This window comes from Ranitomeya imitator, chromosome 9 (genome assembly GCF_032444005.1).
Source record: "Ranitomeya imitator isolate aRanImi1 chromosome 9, aRanImi1.pri, whole genome shotgun sequence".
Taxonomy (NCBI): Eukaryota; Metazoa; Chordata; class Amphibia; order Anura; family Dendrobatidae; genus Ranitomeya; species Ranitomeya imitator.
In genome coordinates, this window is record NC_091290.1 from 7,299,986 (window position 1) to 7,320,150 (window position 20,165).

Here is a 20,165-nt window from a genome sequence, read left to right on the forward strand (position 1 = left end):
ATGGAATAAATGGCGCTATAAAAATGTATAATAATAATAATAATAAAATTTTGAATAAGATTACAGTCAAATATCAGTATCCTTTGCCATTGTTGACTGATTTGTTCGCTCGCATTAAGGGGGCTAAATGGTTCACTAAGATTGATCTTCGGGGTGCGTATAATCTTGTGCGGATAAGGCAGGGTGATGAGTGGAAAACCGCATTTAATACGCCTGAGGGCCATTTCGAGTATTTGGTGATGCCTTTTGGACTTTCTAATGCTCCTTCTGTCTTCCAGTCTTTTATGCACGATATTTTCCGTGAATATCTGGATAAATTTATTATCGTGTATTTGGATGATGTTTTGGTTTTTTCTGATGACTGGGAGTCTCATGTTCAGCAGGTCAGGAAGGTGTTTCAGGTCCTGCGGGCCAATTCTTTTTTGTAAAGGGTTCTAAATGTCTCTTTGGAGTCCAGAAGATTTCTTTTTTGGGGTATATTTTTTCCCCTTCTACTATTGAGATGGATCCCGTCAAGGTTCAGGCTATTTGTGACTGGAGGCAGCCTACATCTCTTAAGAGTCTACAGAAGTTCTTAGGCTTTGCTAATTTTTATCGTCGCTTCATAACTAATTTTTCTAGTGTTGTTAAGCCTTTGACGGATTTGACTAAAACGGGTGCTGATGTTACTGATTGGTCTCCTGCGGCTGTGGAGGCCTTTCAGGAACTTAAGCGCCGGTTTTCTTCTGCTCCTGTGTTGCGTCAGCCAGATACGTCGCTTCCTTTTCAGGTTGAGGTTGATGCTTCCGAGATCGGAGCGGGGGCGGTTTTGTCACAGAGAAGCTCCGATGGCTCAGTGATGAAGCCATGTGCGTTCTTTTCTAGAAAATTTTCGCCCGCTGAACGGAATTATGATGTTGGTAATCGGGAGCTTTTGGCCATGAAGTGGGCATTTGAGGAGTGGCGTCATTGGCTTGAGGGTGCTAGACATCGTGTGGTGGTCTTGACTGATCACAAAAATCTGATGTACCTTGAGTCTGCCAAGCGTCTTAATCCTAGACAGGCTCGTTGGTCACTGTTTTTCTCCCGTTTCAATTTTGTGGTTTCATACCTGCCAGGTTCAAAGAATGTGAAGGCGGATGCTCTTTCTAGGAGTTTTGTGCCTGACTCCCCTGGAAATTCTGAGCCCACTGGTATCCTTAGGGATGGGGTGATTTTGTCGGCTGTCTCCCCAGACTTGCGACGTGCTTTGCAGGAGTTTCAGGCGGATAAACCTGATCGTTGTCCGCCGGAAAGACTGTTTGTTCCGGATAATTGGACCAGTAGAGTCATCTCCGAGGTCCATTCTTCTGTGTTGGCAGGTCATCCTGGAATATTTGGTACTAGAGACTTGGTGGCCAGGTCTTTTTGGTGGCCTTCCTTGTCGAGGGATGTGCGTTCTTTCGTGCAGTCTTGTGGAGTTTGCGCTCGGGCTAAGCCTTGCTGTTCTCGGGCCAGTGGATTGTTGTTACCTTTGCCTATCCCGAAGAGGCCTTGGACGCACATTTCCATGGACTTTATTTCGGATCTCCCTGTCTCTCAAAAAATGTCCGTCATATGGGTTGTGTGTGACCGCTTTTCTAAGATGGTTCATCTGGTACCCTTGCCTAAGTTACCTTCCTCCTCTGAGTTGGTCCCTCTGTTTTTTGAAAACGTGGTCCGTTTGCATGGCATTCCGGAGAACATCGTTTCTGACAGGGGATCCCAGTTTGTGTCTAGATTTTGGCGGACGTTCTGTGCTAAGATGGGCATTGATTTGTCCTTTTCGTCTGCATTCCATCCCCAGACGAATGGCCAGACGGAACGAACTAATCAGACTTTAGAAACTTATTTAAGGTGTTTTGTTTCTGCTGATCAAGATGACTGGGTTTCCTTTTTGCCGCTTGCCGAGTTTGCCCTTAATAATCGGGCTAGTTCTGCTACCTTGGTTTCTCCTTTCTTTTGTAATTCGGGGTTTCATCCTCGTTTTTCCTCTGGTCAGGTGGAGCCTTCTGATTGTCCTGGAGTGGACATGGTGGTGGATAGGTTGCATCGGATTTGGAGTCATGTGGTGGACAATTTGAAGTTGTCCCAGGAGAGGGCTCAGCAGTTTGCTAATCGCCGTCGCCGCGTGGGTCCTCGACTTCTTGTTGGGGACTTGGTGTGGTTGTCTTCTCGTTTTGTTCTTATGAAGGTCTCTTCTCCTAAGTTCAAGCCTCGGTTCATCGGTCCCTATAGGAACTTGGAAATTCTTAACCCTGTTTCATTTGGATCTCCCGGCATCGTTTGCTATTCATAATGTGTTCCATCGGTCGTTGTTGCGGAAGTATGAGGTACCTGTCGTTCCTTCGCTTGAGCCTCCTGCTCCGGTGCTGGTGGAGGGTGAATTGGAGTATGTTGTGGAGAAGATCTTGGATTCTCGTGTTTCCAGACGGAAACTCCAGTATTTGGTCATGTGGAAGGGTTATGGTCAGGAGGATAATTCTTGGGTGATTGCCTCTGATGTTCATGCTGCCGATTTGGTCCGTGCTTTTCATAGGGCTCATCCTGGTCGCCCTGGTGGTTCTCGTGAGGGTTCGGTGACCCCTCCTCAAGGGGGGGTACTGTTGTGAGTTCTGTTTTTGGGCTCCCTCTGGTGGTTACTGATGGTACTGGGTGACTTGTGTTCTCTGCGGTCTCTGGTGTCCACCTGTTCCATCAGGTTATGGGAGTTTCCTATTTAACCTGGCTATTTTGTCATTTCCTCGCCGGCTATCAATGTAATCAGCGTGTCTTTTTACCGTGTTTCCCCGAAAGTAAGGCCCTGTCTTACATTAATTTTACCCCCAAAAGTCCCACCCTGCCTTACTTTCGGGGGAGGCCTTACATTGGGGAAAAAAAATGACAATTTTTTTAAACAATAAAATTAACATTTATTAACAGGCTGAACAGTATGGTCAAACAAATAATCAAACAAATGTCTCAAGAATATCTTGTTTGCAGAATTCCGCAAGATTCTTGCCCCGAGATTCCTCCACTATCCCTTTTTTGTACTCCACAGAGTAGCTTTTTCTTTTACCGGGACCGGAAGAGCTCATCTGGGGGTAAAAATATACGGTATCAGCATTGTTTCTGGTTCCGTATCTGTTTTACAGTACGGTACTTTGCATTACGGTAGACTGTTCAACAAGCAAGCAATCCCTGCAGCCTCCCCATTGTTGTACAGTCCGACATCCCTCCCCATACAGTATCCCTACCCATTGTTGTATGGTACAGTACGGCATCCCCTGGTGCCTCCCCATTGTTTGAGAGTCCGGCATCCACCCCATCCTCCCCCCTGCAGCATCCCCATTGTTTGAGAGTCCGGCATCCACCCCATCCTCCCTCCTGCAGCCTCCCCATACAGTGGTTCTGCCCCCCACTCTGCCACCACACACACTGACACATACGGTACCGGTACAGCCCCACACGGCACCCACACACATATCGTACCGGTACCGTACACACACTGACACATACAGCCCCATACGGCACCCATACACATACCGTACACACACGCACACACAGAGAGAGTTTCGGAACTTAACGTTACTTTCCTTCTGTTTCGATCTCCTCTGCGGTGCCGGGCTGACGATTCGGATGCCGGGGAAGCTGGACCAATCGGAGCGAGCCTGCAGGCGGTGACGTCGCAGCTGATTCGGCCAATCAGCTGCGAGCCGGCTTACTGCCAATCACAGCTCGAGCTGATGGCCAGCAGGGACTAGGGAGCCTGTGACGAACAGGCTGATCGGCCAATCAGCCTTACATTCCCCGGGCCCCCCCCCCTCCCGCTACCCTGCCTTACAATCGGGGGGTGCCCTACATTGGCGGACCCCCCGAAACCCCCCACCCTGCCTTACTTTCGGGGGGGTCTTACTTTCGGGGAAACACGGTACCTCTGCTTCCTGCGTCTGTTATCTTCAGGACAAGCTAAGTTTTGATTTTCCTGTTCCACGTTTTGCTTAATTTTTGTCTTAGTCCAGCTTGCAGAGATGTGATTCCTTGCTGCTGGTTGCTCTAGTGGGCTGAAATTACTCCTCATGTTCCATGAGTTGGTACATGAGTTCAAGTAATTTCAGGATGGTTTTTTGAAGGGTTTTTCGCTGACCGCGCAGTTCACTTTTGTATCCTCTGCTATCTAGCTTTAGCGGGCCTCATTTTTGCTGATTCTATTTTCATAACTACGTATGTGCTTTCCTCTCATTTCACCGTTATTACATGTGGGGGGCTGCTATTTCTGTGGGGTGTTTCTCTGGAGGCAAGTGAGGTCTGTGTTTCTTCTTATAGGGGAAGTTAATCCTTCGGCTGGCGCGAGACGTCTAGGAATCATCGTAGGCACGTTCCCCGGCTACTGCTAGTTGTGTGTTTAGGTTCAGGATCGCGGTCAGCTCAGGTTCCATCACCCTAGAGCTTGTTTTGTTTTTGTGCTTGTCCTTTTGTGATCCCCTGCCATTGGGATCATGACAGTTGGGTGTCTGGATGTTGGGTGTCTGGATGTTGGGTGTCTGGATGTTGGGTGTCTGGATGTTGGGTGTCTGGATGGTGGGTGTCTGGATGTTGGGTGTCTGGATGTTGGGTGTCTGGATGGTGGGTGTCTGGATGGTGGGTGTCTGGATGGTGGGTGTCTGGATGTTGGGTGTCTGGATGTTGGGTGTCTGGATGTTGGGTGTCATGGATGTTAGGTGTCTGGATGTTGGGCGTCTGGATGTTGGGCGTCTGGATGTTGGGTGTCTGGATGTTGGGTGTCTGGATGGTGGGTGTCTGGATGTTGGGTGTCTGGATGTTGGGTGTCTGGATGTTGGGTGTCTGGATGTTGGGTGTCATGGATGTTGGGTGTCTGGATGGTGGGTGTCTGGATGTTGGGTGTCTGGATGTTGGGTGTCTGGATGTTGGGTGTCTGGATGGTGGGTGTCTGGATGTTGGGTGTCTGGATGTTGGATGTCTGGATGTTGGGTGTCGATGTTGGGTGTTTGGATGTTGGGTGTCTGGATGTTGGGTGTCTGGATGTTGGGTGTCTGGATGTCGGGCGTCTGGATGTTGGGTGTCATGGATGTTAGGTGTCTGGATGTTGGGCGTCTGGATGTTGGACGTCTGGATGGTGCTGCAGTGATCACCCCACCTGTCGCCCCTTCATGTACACTACTTGGTAGTATTTCGGGTGTCCTGTGCACAAGTATCTTGTCCTGCCTTGTGCCCTCTGTAGGTCCCTGCATAGTTAATAACACAGGCGGACAATTGGAAAATGTCTTTGTTTTACAGATTTAATGCTGATCTCTTAGAATTGTCACATTTCGTCATCAGTGAATTAAGTTATTAATAGTGAAGTTTCTGGAAACATTCTGTCTCGTTACGCTCCTGGGTTTTCCTCCCTGCACCGTGCCCTAGAGGCCGTCATCTATAACCGTGGTTCATGGGCCGGCGTGGACAGCTTCTCACATCATTGGCTGCGGATTCATCCTCAGCCCCCTGTGCTGGGCAGATGGGGGGCAAGAACCTTCAGCTTTGATTTGGACCTTGTTTGTTCGCTCCCTGCAATACAAAGAAATAACACGTGACATAGAAGCGAGCGTGGCGACCTCCTGGTGACACAACTAGTGATGCCAATGAGATATTACCGGCCTTACCAGGGGCTGCAGGTATAGGGCCCCAGGAATAGGATCCTAGGTGTAGGATCTCAGGTATAGGACCGCCTGTATAGGAGAGCAGATATAAGACCCCATGTATAGGACTGCAGCTATAGGTCCTCAGGTATAGGGCCGCAGCTGTAGGATCTCAGGTATAGGGCCCCAGGTATAGGACTGCACCTATACGTCCTCAGGTATAGGGCCGCAGCTGTAGGATCTGGGGTATAGAACTGCATGTATAGGGCCCCAGGTATAGCACTGCAGCTATAGGATCTCCGGTATAGGAGAGCAGATATAAGACCCCATGTGTAGGACTGCAGGTATAGGACCCTAAGTATAGGGCCGCAGCTGTAGGATCTCAGGTATAGGGCCCCAGGTGTAAGACTGCAGCTATAAGTCCTCAGTTATTGGGCCACAGCTATAGGTCCTCAGGTATAGAGCCACAAGTATAGGACTGCAGGTATAGGACCCTAGGTATAGGGCCGCAGCTAGAGGACCTCGGGTATAAGACCGAATGTATAGGGCCCCAGGTATAGGACTGCAGCTAAAAGTCATCAGGTATACAGTAGGGCCACAGCTATAGGTCCTTAGGTATAGAGCCACAAGTATAGAACTGCAGGTATAGGACCCTAGGTACAGGGCCGCAACTATAGAACCTCGGGTATAAGAAGCCAGATATAGGGCCGCAGCTATAGGACCTCGGGTATAAGAAGCCAGATATAGGGCCACAGGTATAGGACCTCGGGTATAAGAAGCCAGATATAGGGCCGCAGCTATAGGACCTCGGGTATAAGAACCCAGATATAGGGCCGCAGCTATAGGACCTCGGGTATAAGAACCCAGATATAGGGCCGCAACTATAGAACCTCGGGTATAAGAAGCCAGATATAGGGCCGCAGCTATAGGACCTCGGGTATAAGAAGCCAGATATAGGGCCATAGGTATAGGACCTCGGGTATAAGAACCCAGATATAGGGCCGCAACTATAGGACCTCGGGTATAAGAGCCCAGATATAGGGCCGCAGCTATAGGACCTCGGGTATAAGAACCCAGATATAGGGCCGCAGCTATAGGACCTCGGGTATAAGAACCCAGATATAGGGCCGCAGCTATAGGACCTCGGGTATAAGAACCCAGATATAGGGCCGCAGCTATAGGACCTTGGGTATAAGAACCCAGATATAGGGCCGCAGCTATAGGACCTCGGGTATAAGAACCCAGATATAGGGCCGCAGCTATAGGACCTCGGGTATAAGAACCCAGATATAGGGCCGCAGCTATAGGACCTCGGGTATAAGAACCCAGATATAGGGCCTTGGGTATAAGAAGCCAGATATAGGGCCACAGCTATAGGACCTCGGGTATAAGAACCCAGATATAGGGCCACAGGTATAGGACCTCGGGTATAAGAACCCAGATATAGGGCCTTGGGTATAAGAAGCCAGATATAGGGCCACAGCTATAGGACCTCGGGTATAAGAACCCAGATATAGGGCCGCAGCTATAGGACCTCGGGTATAAGAAGCCAGATATAGGGCCGCAGCTATAGGACCTCGGGTATAAGTCCGCATGTATAGGGCCCCAGGTATAGGACTGCAGCTAAAAGTCCTCAGGTATAGAGACACAGCTATAGGTCCTCAGGCATAGAGCCACATGTATAGGACTGCAGTTATAGGACCCTAGGTATAGGGCCGCAACTATAGAACCTCGGGTATAAGAACCCAGATATAGGGCCGCAACTATAGAACCTCGGGTATAAGAACCCAGATATATGGCCGCAGCTATAGGACCTCGGGTATAAGAACCCAGATATAGGGCCGCAGCTATAGGACCTCGGGTATAAGAACCCAGATATAGGGCCACAGGTATAGGACCTCGGGTATAAGAACCCAGATATATGGCCGCAGCTATAGGACCTCGGGTATAAGAACCCAGATATAGGGCCGCAGGTATAGGACCTCGGGTGTAAGAACCCAGATATAGGGCCACAGGTATAGGACCTCGGGTGTAAGAACCCAGATATAGGGCCACAGGTATAGGACCTCGGGTATAAGAACCCAGATATAGGGCCGCAGCTATAGGACCTCGGGTGTAAGAACCCAGATATAGGGCCACAGGTATAGGACCTCGGGTGTAAGAACCCAGATATAGGGCCGCAGCTATAGGACCTCGGGTGTAAGAACCCAGATATAGGGCCACAGGTATAGGACCTCGGGTATAAGAACCCAGATATAGGGCCACAGGTATAGGACCTCGGGTGTAAGAACCCAGATATATGGCCGCAGGTATAGGACCTCGGGTGTAAGAACCCAGATATAGGGCCACAGGTATAGGACCTCGGGTGTAAGAACCCAGATATAGGGCCGCAGCTATAGGACCTCGGGTGTAAGAACCCAGATATAGGGCCACAGGTATAGGACCTCGGGTATAAGAACCCAGATATAGGGCCACAGGTATAGGACCTCGGGTGTAAGAACCCAGATATAGGGCCACAGGTATAGGACCTCGGGTGTAAGAACCCAGATATAGGGCCACAGGTATAGGACCTCGGGTATAAGAACCCAGATATAGGGCCGCAGCTATAGGACCTCGGGTGTAAGAACCCAGATATAGGGCCACAGGTATAGGACCTCGGGTGTAAGAACCCAGATATAGGGCCGCAGCTATAGAACCTCGGGTATAAGAACCCAGATATAGGGCCACAGGTATAGGACCTCGGGTGTAAGAACCCAGATATAGGGCCGCAGGTATAGGACCTCGGGTATAAGAACCCAGATATAGGGCCACAGGTATAGGACCTCGGGTGTAAGAACCCAGATATAGGGCCACAGCTATAGAACCTCGGGTATAAGAACCCAGATATAGGGCCACAGGTATAGGACCTCGGGTGTAAGAACCCAGATATAGGGCCGCAGGTATAGGACCTCGGGTATAAGAACCCAGATATAGGGCCACAGCTATAGGACCTCGGGTGTAAGAACCCAGATATAGGGCCACAGGTATAGGACCTCGGGTGTAAGAACCCAGATATAGGGCCGCAGCTACAGGACCTCGGGTATAAGAACCCAGATATAGGGCCGCAGCTATAGAACCTCGGGTATAAGAACCCAGATATAGGGCCACAGGTATAGGACCTCGGGTGTAAGAACCCAGATATAGGGCCACAGGTATAGGACCTCGGGTGTAAGAACCCAGATATAGGGCCGCAGCTACAGGACCTCAGGTATAAGAACCCAGATATAGGGCCGCAGCTATAGAACCTCGGGTATAAGAACCCAGATATAGGGCCACAGGTATAGGACCTCGGGTATAAGAACCCAGATATAGGGCCGCATAACATGGTGCAGGAAAGATAACAGAAGAACAGAAGGGGCTCAGCGATAACTGCTGTGTGTTAGGGGGCGAGCAGGGTACATTCTGGGCACTAGGTGTGAACAGTATTATAGTGGGGCACAGCGTGCTCTCCGGGTGTTGTCTGGCACTGTATGGGCTCTATATGGGGTGCCATCTGGTAATATAGGCGCAGAGATCCTCTGTAGGGGGCACAGTTGCTGGGCGCTGTGTGGGCACCCTGGTATCATGCATGCAGAGAATAACAATGGGCAATGTTTGATTCTATAAGGACAAATAACTGTGCAGTTATTGTTCGGCTTTATGGGGGCATTATATGAAACTCTGAGCTTTCGCCTCTGTGCAATGTGTGCACATTAACCGGCACAGTATGGCGCTATACACTGTTGTGAATTCTGTGGCTGAGTTCACTTCTGTGGTCACAAGTGGTATTGCAGTCTCTGGGCTTCCTCCCTCAGGTGTTTTGGTGAGCTCGTTGGCTGCCTTGCTATTTAGCTCCACCTGAGTCTGTCTTCCTTGCTCCTTGTCAATGTTCCAGTGTTGGATCTGAGCTACTGCATCTTTCCTTGGGCCTGCTGCTCTGCTAGATAAGTGCTTCTAGTTTGTTTTCTGTTTTTTCTGTCCAGCTTGCTATTAACTTTTGCTGGAAGCTCTGAGAAGCAAAGGGGTGCACCGCCGTGCTGTTAGTTCGGCACGGTGGGTCTTTTTGCCCCTTTGCGTGGTTTTCGTTTTAGGGTTTTTTGTAGACTGCATAGTTCTCTTTGCTATCCTCGCTCTGTCTAGAATATCGGGCCTCACTTTGCTGAATCTATTTCATTCCTACGTTTGTCTTTTCATCTTGCTAACAGTCATTATGATGTGGGCAACCGAGAGTTGCTGGCCATGAAGTGGGCATTCGAGGAGTGGCGTCATTGGCTTGAGGGTGCTAAGCATCGCGTGGTGGTTTTGACTGATCATAAGAACCTTACTTATCTTGAGTCTGCCAAGCGCTTGAATCCTAGACAGGCCCGTTGGTCGTTATTTTTTGCTCGTTTTGATTTTGTGATTTCATACCTTCCGGGCTCTAAAAATGTGAAGGCGGATGCTCTGTCTAGGAGTTTTGTGCCCGACTCTCCGGGGTTATCTGAGCCGGCGAGTATCCTCAAGGAAGGAGTCATTGTGTCTGCCATCTCCCCTGATTTGCGGAGAGTGTTGCAGAAATTTCAGGCTAATAAACCTGATCGTTGTCCGGCCGAGAAACTGTTCGTCCCTGATAGGTGGACTAGTAAAGTTATCTCTGAACTTCATTGTTCGGTGCTGGCCGGTCATCCAGGAATCTTTGGTACCAGGGAGTTGGTTGCTAGATCCTTCTGGTGGCCATCTCTGTCACGGGATGTGCGTGCTTTTGTGCAGTCCTGTGGAATTTGTGCTAGGGCTAAGCCCTGCTGTTCACGTGCCAGTGGGTTGCTTTTGCCCTTGCCGGTCCCGAAGAGGCCTTGGACACATATTTCGATGGATTTCATTTCTGACCTTCCCGTTTCTCAAAAAATGTCTGTCATTTGGGTGGTCTGTGATCGCTTTTCTAAAATGGTCCATCTGGTGCCCTTGGTTAAATTGCCTTCCTCCTCTGATTTGGTGCCTTTGTTCTTCCAGCATGTGGTTCGTTTACATGGCATTCCTGAGAATATTGTTTCTGACAGAGGTTCCCAGTTTGTCTCGAGGTTCTGTCGAGCCTTTTGTGGTAGGATGGGCATTGACCTATCTTTTTCCTCGGCCTTCCATCCTCAGACTAATGGCCAGACCGAACGAACCAATCAGACCTTGGAAACATATCTGAGATGTTTTGTTTCCGCTGACCAGGATGATTGGGTGTCATTTTTGCCGTTGGCTGAGTTCGCCCTTAATAATCGGGCCAGCTCGGCTACCTTGGTCTCTCCATTTTTCTGCAATTCTGGGTTCCATCCTCGTTTCTCTTCAGGACAGGTTGAGTCTTCGGACTGTCCTGGTGTGGATTATGTGGTGGACAGGTTGCAGCAGATCTGGACTCAGGTAGTGGACAATTTGACCTTGTCCCAGGAGAAGGCTCAGCTTTTCGCTAATCGCAGACGCCGTGTGGGACCCCGACTTCGTGTTGGGGATCTGGTTTGGTTATCTTCTCGTCATATACCTATGAAGGTTTCCTCTCCTAAATTTAAACCTCGTTTTATTGGTCCGTATAGGATTTCTGAGATTCTCAATCCGGTGTCTTTTCGTCTGACCCTCCCAGACTCCTTTTCCATACATAATGTATTCCATAGGTCGTTGTTGAGGAGATACGTGGCATCTATGGTTCCATCTGTGGAGCCTCCTGCCCCTGTTTTGGTGGAGGGGGAATTGGAGTATATTGTGGAGAAGATTTTGGATTCTCGTGTCTCTAGACGGAAACTCCAGTATCTGGTCAAATGGAAGGGTTATGCTCAGGAAGATAATTCCTGGGTTTTTGCCTCTGATGTCCATGCCCCAGATCTTGTTCGTGCCTTTCATGTGGCTCATCCTGGTCGGCCTGGGGGTTCTGGTGAGGGTTCGGTGACCCCTCCTCAAGGGGGGGGTACTGTTGTGAATTCTGTGGCTGAGTTCACTTCTGTGGTCACAAGTGGTATTGCAGTCTCTGGGCTTCCTCCCTCAGGTGTTTTGGTGAGCTCGTTGGCTGCCTTGCTATTTAGCTCCACCTGAGTCTGTCTTCCTTGCTCCTTGTCAATGTTCCAGTGTTGGATCTGAGCTACTGCATCTTTCCTTGGGCCTGCTGCTCTGCTAGATAAGTGCTTCTAGTTTGTTTTCTGTTTTTTCTGTCCAGCTTGCTATTAACTTTTGCTGGAAGCTCTGAGAAGCAAAGGGGTGCACCGCCGTGCTGTTAGTTCGGCACGGTGGGTCTTTTTGCCCCTTTGCGTGGTTTTCGTTTTAGGGTTTTTTGTAGACTGCATAGTTCTCTTTGCTATCCTCGCTCTGTCTAGAATATCGGGCCTCACTTTGCTGAATCTATTTCATTCCTACGTTTGTCTTTTCATCTTGCTAACAGTCATTATATGTGGGGGCTGCCTATTCCTTTGGGGTATTTCTCTGAGGTAAGTCAGGCTTGTATTTCTATCTTCAGGCTAGTCAGCTCCTCAGGCAGTGCCGAGTTGCATAGGTAGTTGATAGGCGCAATCCACTACTGCTTTCAGTTGTGTGAGGATAGATCAGGTACTGCAGTCTACAGAGATTCCACGTCTCAGAGCTCGTCCTATTGTTTTGGGTTATTGCCAGATCTCTGTATGTACGCTGATTACTGCACGCTGTGTTGCCTGATTGCCAGCCATAACAATACACTATGTATACCAGTGTATAGGGCAGGCTGCCATCCCCCCTCTGGCCAACAGGAGGCAGCGCAGCCATAGAGTCTAATCCTGGCTTTTCCTGTTATTACAGTGTGAGATATTGTACCTGTTCTCCAGGCAGAGCTGACATTCATTCCCGTACGTGTATCCGTCCGCGCCGCACACTGGCTTATTCTCATACGGACAGAAGTCGCCATCATACCTGGAACACAAAGGCTGCTCCGGCGTCATTCCAGGGCTGCGCTCCATGGTCAGACGCCCCGTATTCTGACGGGTGCAGATCATTATATCACATTGCAGGATATTGCATTTAAAGGGAATGTCCAATTTAGTAACTTAGTTTTTTTTTTTTTTCAATGCATTTAAAAGAATACAGCAAACAATCTGGATTAATAATTAATCATCATCAATTATAATTGACCATTTTGTGCCTGCAGCACTTGTGCAGAGCTGTGTGTCTCCCTAGCCACAAGCGACCCTGCCTAAGGCTGCGGTCACACCAGCAGTATTTGGTCAGTATTTTACATCAGTATTTGTAGCCAAAACCAGGAGTGGGTGATAAATACAGAAGTGGAGCATATGTTTCTATTATACTTTTCCTCTAATTGTTCCACTCCTGGTTTTGGCTACAAATACTGATGTAAAATACTGACCACATACTGAGCGTGTGACGGCAGCCTAATTCTGCTGTCATGTCTGTCCCCTATGTTTTCTGTAAAGGAGAAGCATTACCATGATTTGTTTGTTTACTGTAACCATAGAGACACATAGGTCTGCATAATTGCTGTATACTGTGATAGAAAATATTAAGGTCTCTAAGCCCCTAGTGAAGGGGGCACTCACCCCCGTCCTGCCTTCCCTCTCACACACATTTTCAGTGAGGAAGCAAAAAGCTGACAGTCTCAATCTCCTAGACTCAGACTAGTACATGGACATAAAAGAGTAGGAAGTTGGGTATGGTGTGAACTGAACCATCCTATTTAAACACGCAGGCAATCCCTTTTGCTAATAAAGGACCGGTGCAGTGTCAAGGATGATGTCTTTTGTGCGTGAGACAATGGTTTATAGATTGGACAGGTAATTGAGACAGAAAAGGTTTTCAGAGGGTTTTATAACAAAGTTACATGTGTTTACACATAAATAGCAAAGTGGAAAAGAAAATACATCCTGAGAAGCTTTGTTCCCCCTTCCCCTTCCAGGGGAAATGTCATAACTACTATAGCCGGCCCAGACTTGGTGTCTCTGAAACAAGATTATGTATATCGGTGCTGGTATAGATCCGATAATAATGTGACAATTATTTTCAGCTTCAGGGCGAATCGAGGAAGAAGATGCATGTTTTTTTCATAACTGTAAGCCCTGCTTATAAGCCACAAATCAATAGTAGACAGACTGCTGACAACAGCCATGTCATGTTTGGTCTCGAAGGAAAGGTAAAATCCCAATAAAAACTTTGTTGACAATCCAAACTTCTGCGATCATCAAAAGTAAAGTTATAGCATAAGTTGGGAATTTCATAAAATTTTGAAGGGCTGAGGGCATCCCACAAGCCGGCTCACGTGAGGTCATCACTGAGGGCTGTGTGGGTGTAACTCAGGTGCGGATAAAAGCCCAAGACAAATTATGATCTGTGTTCATATAGAGAGATACATATCATTGTGTGCATGATTCTGTTAACCAGAAGTTGGTCAAATCAACACACCGTCCTTCACTAGGCCGAATCATATCTGTGATAAGCGTAGTAAGTTTATTTTGTTTTATCTGTTTTATTTTCTGTAACTGTATATGCTGTATTGTGTTGTCTACTTTGTAAAATCTTTTGTATATTTTTTATAAAGACCGCCTATAGTTTTGGATTAAATATAAAATTCAATAGTTCTGCTCCTTTTGTTCTGTAACCCGCACCCCGAAGCCATATGCTAACAGAACCATGTTTCCAGTCAGCCTGTATAAATGACTGTTGTGACAGCGAGTAGTCTGCGGTTATCGTGCGGTTCGCAGTGACTGTATCAGGAGTATATATATATATACATATATTCCATGCTTTGGAATCTGAGGTGTATATTCCTTATGCTCACTGTTAGTTTCCCAGTCACCACTCTATTAGTGGAAACAGTCTGCAGCCTCCTCCGTTGATCGTCAATCATGTAATTGTCCGGACGATAGGGGGCAGCAGAGAGCTGTTCGCTCCAAAGATAACATCGGGTGGATGTGAGATAAGGCCTTCCCTGGCTGCGATCTTTGACAAATTGGTGGCAATGGTGGGATTCGGAGTGACCCCTTCTGTGTTCCCTCCTTGACATATACACAAGCTGGAATTGTGATCAGGGCTGCCTGCCTCATGTTCTACTATGGACACATGTCAGAGACCCTGCGGGGCTTCATCTTACCTCCCATGTCTTCACGGTTGGTGCTGCTAACACCATGCCTGCAAGCAGAAAGTTACAGTCAGTATATCCCACTCTATATATCACAGTCTGTGTATTACAGTCTGTATATCACAGCCTGTATATAGCAGTCTGTATACCGAAATTTGTATATCGCAGTTTATATATCACAGTCTGTATATTGCTTTCTGTATATCACACTCTATATATCGCACTCTGTGTATCGCAGTCTGTATATCACAATCTGTATATCACAATCTGTATATCACAATCTGTATATCACACTCTGTATATCACACTCTGTATATCACAATCTGTATATCACAATCTGTATATCACACTCTGTATATTGCTTTCTGTATATCAGTCTGTATATCGCACTCTGTATATCCCAGTCTGTATATCGCACTCTGTATATCCCAGTCTGTATATCGCACTCTGTATATCCCAGTCTGTATATCGCACTCTGTATATCCCAGTCTGTATATCACACTCTATATATCGCACTCTGTGTATCGCAGTCTGTATATCACAATCTGTATATCACAATCTGTATATCACACTCTATATATCGCACTCTGTATATCACACTCTGTATATCACAATCTGTATATCACAATCTGTATATCACACTCTGTATATCAGTCTGTATATCGCACTCTGTATATCCCAGTCTGTATATCGCACTCTGTATATCCCAGTCTGTATATCACACTCTATATATCGCACTCTGTGTATCGCAGTCTGTATATCACAATCTGTATATCACAATCTGTATATCACACTCTATATATCGCACTCTGTATATCACACTCTGTATATCACAATCTGTATATCACAATCTGTATATCACAATCTGTATATCACACTCTGTATATTGCTTTCTGTATATCAGTCTGTATATCGCACTCTGTATATCCCAGTCTGTATATCGCACTCTGTATATCCCAGTCTGTATATCGCACTCTGTATATCGCACTCTGTATATCGCACTCTGTATATCGCACTCTGTATATCGCAGTCTGTATATCACAATCTGTATATCGCAGTCTGTATATCACAATCTGTATATCGCAGTCTGTATATCACAATCTGTATATCGCAGTCTGTATATCACAGTCTGTATATTGCACTCTGTATATTGCACATTGTATACTGTAGTCTGTTTACCGCAGTTTGTTTATAGCACTCTGAATATCACAGTCTATATCGTACTCAATATCACAGTCTGTATATCACACTCTGTATGTGGCAGTCTGTATATCGCTGTCTGTATATCGCTGTCTGTAGTTTGCAGTCAATATATCATAGTCTGTATATCAGTCTGTATATCACACTCTGTATGCTGCAGCTTGCATGTCTTAGGCTGCCGTCACACTATCAGGCTGACATCACACCAGCAGTATTTGGTCAGTATTTTACATCAGTATTTGTAGCCAAAACCAGGAGTGGGTGATAAATACAGAAGTGGTGCAGATGTTTCTATTATACTTTTCCTCTATTTGTTCCACTCCTGGTTTTGGCTACAAATACTGATGTAAAATACTGACCACATACTGCTAGTGTGAGGACAACCTTACTCTGTATATCACAGTCTGTATATCGCACTCTGTACATCACAGTCTGTATATCGCACTCTGTATATCACAGTCTGTATATCCCAGTCTGTATATCCCAGTCTGTATATCGCACTCTGTATATCACAGTCTGTATATCGCACTCTGTATATCACAGTCTGTATATCCCAGTCTGTATATCGCACTCTGTACATCACAGTCTGTATATCGCACTCTGTATATCACAGTCTGTATATCGCACTCTGTACATCACAATCTGTGTATCGCAGTCTGTATATCACAATCTGTATATCCCAGTCTGTATATCGCACTCTGTATATCACAGTCTGTATATTGCACTCTGTACATCACAGTCTGTATATCGCACTCTGTATATCACAGTCTGTATATCCCAGTCTGTATATCGCACTCTGTACATCACAGTCTGTATATCGCACTCTGTATATCACAGTCTGTATATCGCACTCTGTACATCACAATCTGTGTATCACAGTCTGTATATCACACTCTGTATATCCCAGTCTGTATATTGCACTCTGTACATCACAGTCTGTATATCGCACTCTGTACATCACAGTCTGGATATCGCACTCTGTATATCACAGTCTGTATATCACTCTGTATATCCCAGTCTGTATATCACAGTCTGTATATCCCAGTCTGTATATCACTCTGTATATCACAGTCTGTATATCACTCTGTATATCCCAGTCTGTATATCACACTCTGTATATCACAGTCTGTATATCGCACTCTGTACATCACAGTCTGTATATCGCACTCTGTACATCACAGTCTGTATATCGCACTCTGTACATCACAGTCTGTATATCGCACTCTGTATATCACAGTCTGTATATCGCACTCTGTATATCACAGTCTGTATATCGCACTCTGTATATCACAGTCTGTATATCCCAGTCTGTATATCGCACTCTGTACATCACAGTCTGTATATCGCACTCTGTATATCACAGTCTGTATATCGCACTCTGTATATCACAGTCTGTATATTGCACTCTGTACATCACAGTCTGTATATCGCACTCTGTACATCACAGTCTGTTTATCGCACTCTGTACATCACAGTCTGTATATCGCACTCTGTACATCACAGTCTGTATATCACACTCTGTATATCACAGTCTGTATATCACAGTCTGTATATCACAGTCTGTATATCCCAGTCTGTACATCACAGTCTGTATATCGCACTCTGTATATCACAGTCTGTATATCACAGTCTGTATATCGCACTCTGTACATCACACTCTGTATATCGCACTCTGTATATCACAGTCTGTATATCCCAGTCTGTATATCGCACTCTGTACATCACAGTCTGTATATCGCACTCTGTATATCACAGTCTGTATATCCCAGTCTGTATATCGCACTCTGTACATCACAGTCTGTATATCGCACTCTGTATATCACAGTCTGTATATCCCAGTCTGTATATCGCACTCTGTACATCACAGTCTGTATATCACACTCTGTATATCACAGTCTGTATATCGCACTCTGTACATCACAGTCTGTATATCGCACTCTGTATATCACAGTCTGTATATCGCACTCTATACATCACAGTCTGTATATCGCACTCTGTATATCCCAGTCCGTATATTGCAATCTGTATATCGTAGCCTGTATATCACAGTCTGTATATCCCAGTCTGTATATCGCACTCTGTACATCACAGTCTGTATATCGCACTCTGTATATCACAGTCTGTATATCCCAGTCTGTATATCGCACTCTGTATATCACAGTCTGTATATCACACTCTGTATATCACAGTCTGTATATCACACTCTGTATATCACAGTCTGTATATCGCACTCTGTATATCACAGTCTGTATATCGCACTCTGTATATCCCAGTCCGTATATTGCAATCTGTATATTGTAGCCTGTATATCGCAGCCTGTATATCTCACGCTGTATATTTCTATAGTGTCACCTCTGGTTAATAGATCACATGCAGATCCTTCCATGTTCACCGTCTCTTACCTGCCACCAGGCCGAGGATCAGAGTTCTCAGCAGGACAGTATACATGGTGCTCCGAGTTCTCAGCAGGACAGTATACATGGTGCTCCGCTCTGCAGCAGTATGGCATGGGTTGTATATGTACAGCTCTCCCTTATCTGTAGCAGAAGTTACAGCAGTTCTCAGATTTATTACCAGTCAGTAACATTAACCCTATGCACTTTTATTGTCTGATAAATGGCCGTTGTTACGTCAGTGGATCTGTGCTGTTAACCACATCCCAGGTCCACGGTCCCCTATCATATCAGTAAATGACACGGGAATATCAGAGCCAGGACCCATGCCCCGATCACCGGCAGCCTGGTCCTGATGGTGCCGTACACATTGGATTATTATCATCCAGACCTGCTGGACGGACTGGGCCTCTAATGTGTATGGGGCCTACCAACCAGAGGAGTCAAAAGTCGCCATGGTCAAAGCGCTTGTTCACACTCTGCATTTTTGCCACACGTTTTTCAAGGGTAGAAAACACTGCATTTTACATTATCAGCAGAGTTACTAAGTTAATTAATAAGTTCATGAGAATGAATGAGATTGCACAACCCCCAAGGCAGTGGCGTACCACAAGCGCCAGCACTCCTCTACTGTCATCATACGTCCAACTGTATCGGCATCCTGGATGTCAGCTGATGCTCCCTCTCCCATCCTCCCATGCTTCCCCCTCGGCGTCTGATATCTCAGCACAGTGGGCGCGATGGCATCACTACATGGCGCCTGCTGCCCTGAGCGATGACGTCACTACATGGCGCCTGCTGCCCTGAGCGATGACGTCACTACATGGCGCCTGCTGCCCTGAGCGATGACGTCACTACATGGCGCCTGCTGCCCTGAGCGATGACGTCACTACATGGCGCCTGCTGCCCTGAGCGATGACGTCACTACATGGCGCCTGCTGCCCTGAGCGATGACGTCACTACATGGCGCCTGCTGCCCTGAGCGATGACGTCACTACATGGCGCCTGCTGCCCTGAGCGATGACGTCACTACATGGCGCCTGCTGCCCTGAGCGATGACGTCACTACATGGCGCCTGCTGCCCTGAGCGATGACGTCACTACATGGCGCCTGCTGCCCTGAGCGATGACGTCACTACATGGCGCCTGCTGCCCTGAGCGATGACGTCACTACATGGCGCCTGCTGCCCTGAGCGATGACGTCATTACATGGCGCCTGCTGCCCTGAGCGATGACGTCACTACATGGCGCCTGCTGCCCTGAGCGATGACGTCACTACATGGCGCCTGCTGCCCTGAGCGATGACGTCACTACATGGCGCCTGCTGCCCTGAGCGATGACGTCACTACATGGCGCCTGCTGCCCTGAGCGATGACGTCACTACATGGCGCCTGCTGCCCTGAGCGATGACGTCACTACATGGCGCCTGCTGCCCTGAGCGATGACGTCACTACATGGCGCCTGCTGCCCTGAGCGATGACGTCACTACATGGCGCCTGCTGCCCTGAGCGATGACGTCACTACATGGCGCCTGCTGCCCTGAGCGATGACGTCACTACGTGGCGCCTGCTGCCCTGAGCGATGACGTCACTACGTGGCGCCTGCGGCCCTGAGCGATGACGTCACTACGTGGCGCCTGCGGCCCTGAGCGATGACGTCACTACGTGGCGCCTGCTGCCCTGAGCGATGACGTCACTACATGGCGCCTGCTGTCCTGAGCGATGACGTCACTACATGGCGCCTGCTGCCCTGAGCGATGACGTCACTACATGGCGCCTGCTGCCCTGAGCGATGACGTCACTACATGGCGCCTGCTGCCCTGAGCGATGACGTCACTACATGGCGCCTGCTGGCCTGAGTTGTTCTGAGCATC

The 20,165-nt window shown here is 47.6% G+C and overlaps 2 protein-coding genes across 2 annotated transcripts in view; one reads left to right on the forward strand and one right to left on the reverse strand.

Moving 5' to 3' along the window:
• The window catches only part of LOC138649414 (uncharacterized), a 78,650-nt gene that overhangs the window by 32,475 nt on the left and 26,010 nt on the right, over positions 1–20,165 (forward strand). The gene's annotated exons all lie outside the window — the stretch shown is intronic.
• LOC138648786 (serine protease inhibitor Kazal-type 2-like) lies at positions 5,263–18,437 on the reverse strand. The gene is made up of 4 exons (XM_069738674.1): positions 18,303–18,437; positions 14,713–14,750; positions 12,429–12,538; positions 5,263–5,544 (listed from the first exon to the last, which is right to left on the reverse strand). Exons 1-4 carry the CDS (start codon positions 18,379–18,381, stop codon positions 5,448–5,450), a joined length of 324 nt encoding a protein of 107 aa, XP_069594775.1. The 5' UTR covers positions 18,382–18,437; the 3' UTR covers positions 5,263–5,447.

Bases quoted from the DNA above. Each gene is read 5' to 3' on its own strand.
- LOC138648786 (XM_069738674.1), bottom strand. From the start codon at position 18,381: ATGTATACTGTCCTGCTGAGAACTCGGAGCACCATGTATACTGTCCTG. The intron at 12,539-14,712 runs GTAAGATGAAGC...ACGCCGGAGCAG, and splicing joins CAACCGTGAAGACATGGGAG to CCTTTGTGTTCCAGGTATGA. The intron at 5,545-12,428 runs GTACAATATCTC...TTTGTATTGCAG, and splicing joins CAGCTCTGCCTGGAGAACAG to GGAGCGAACAAACAAGGTCC.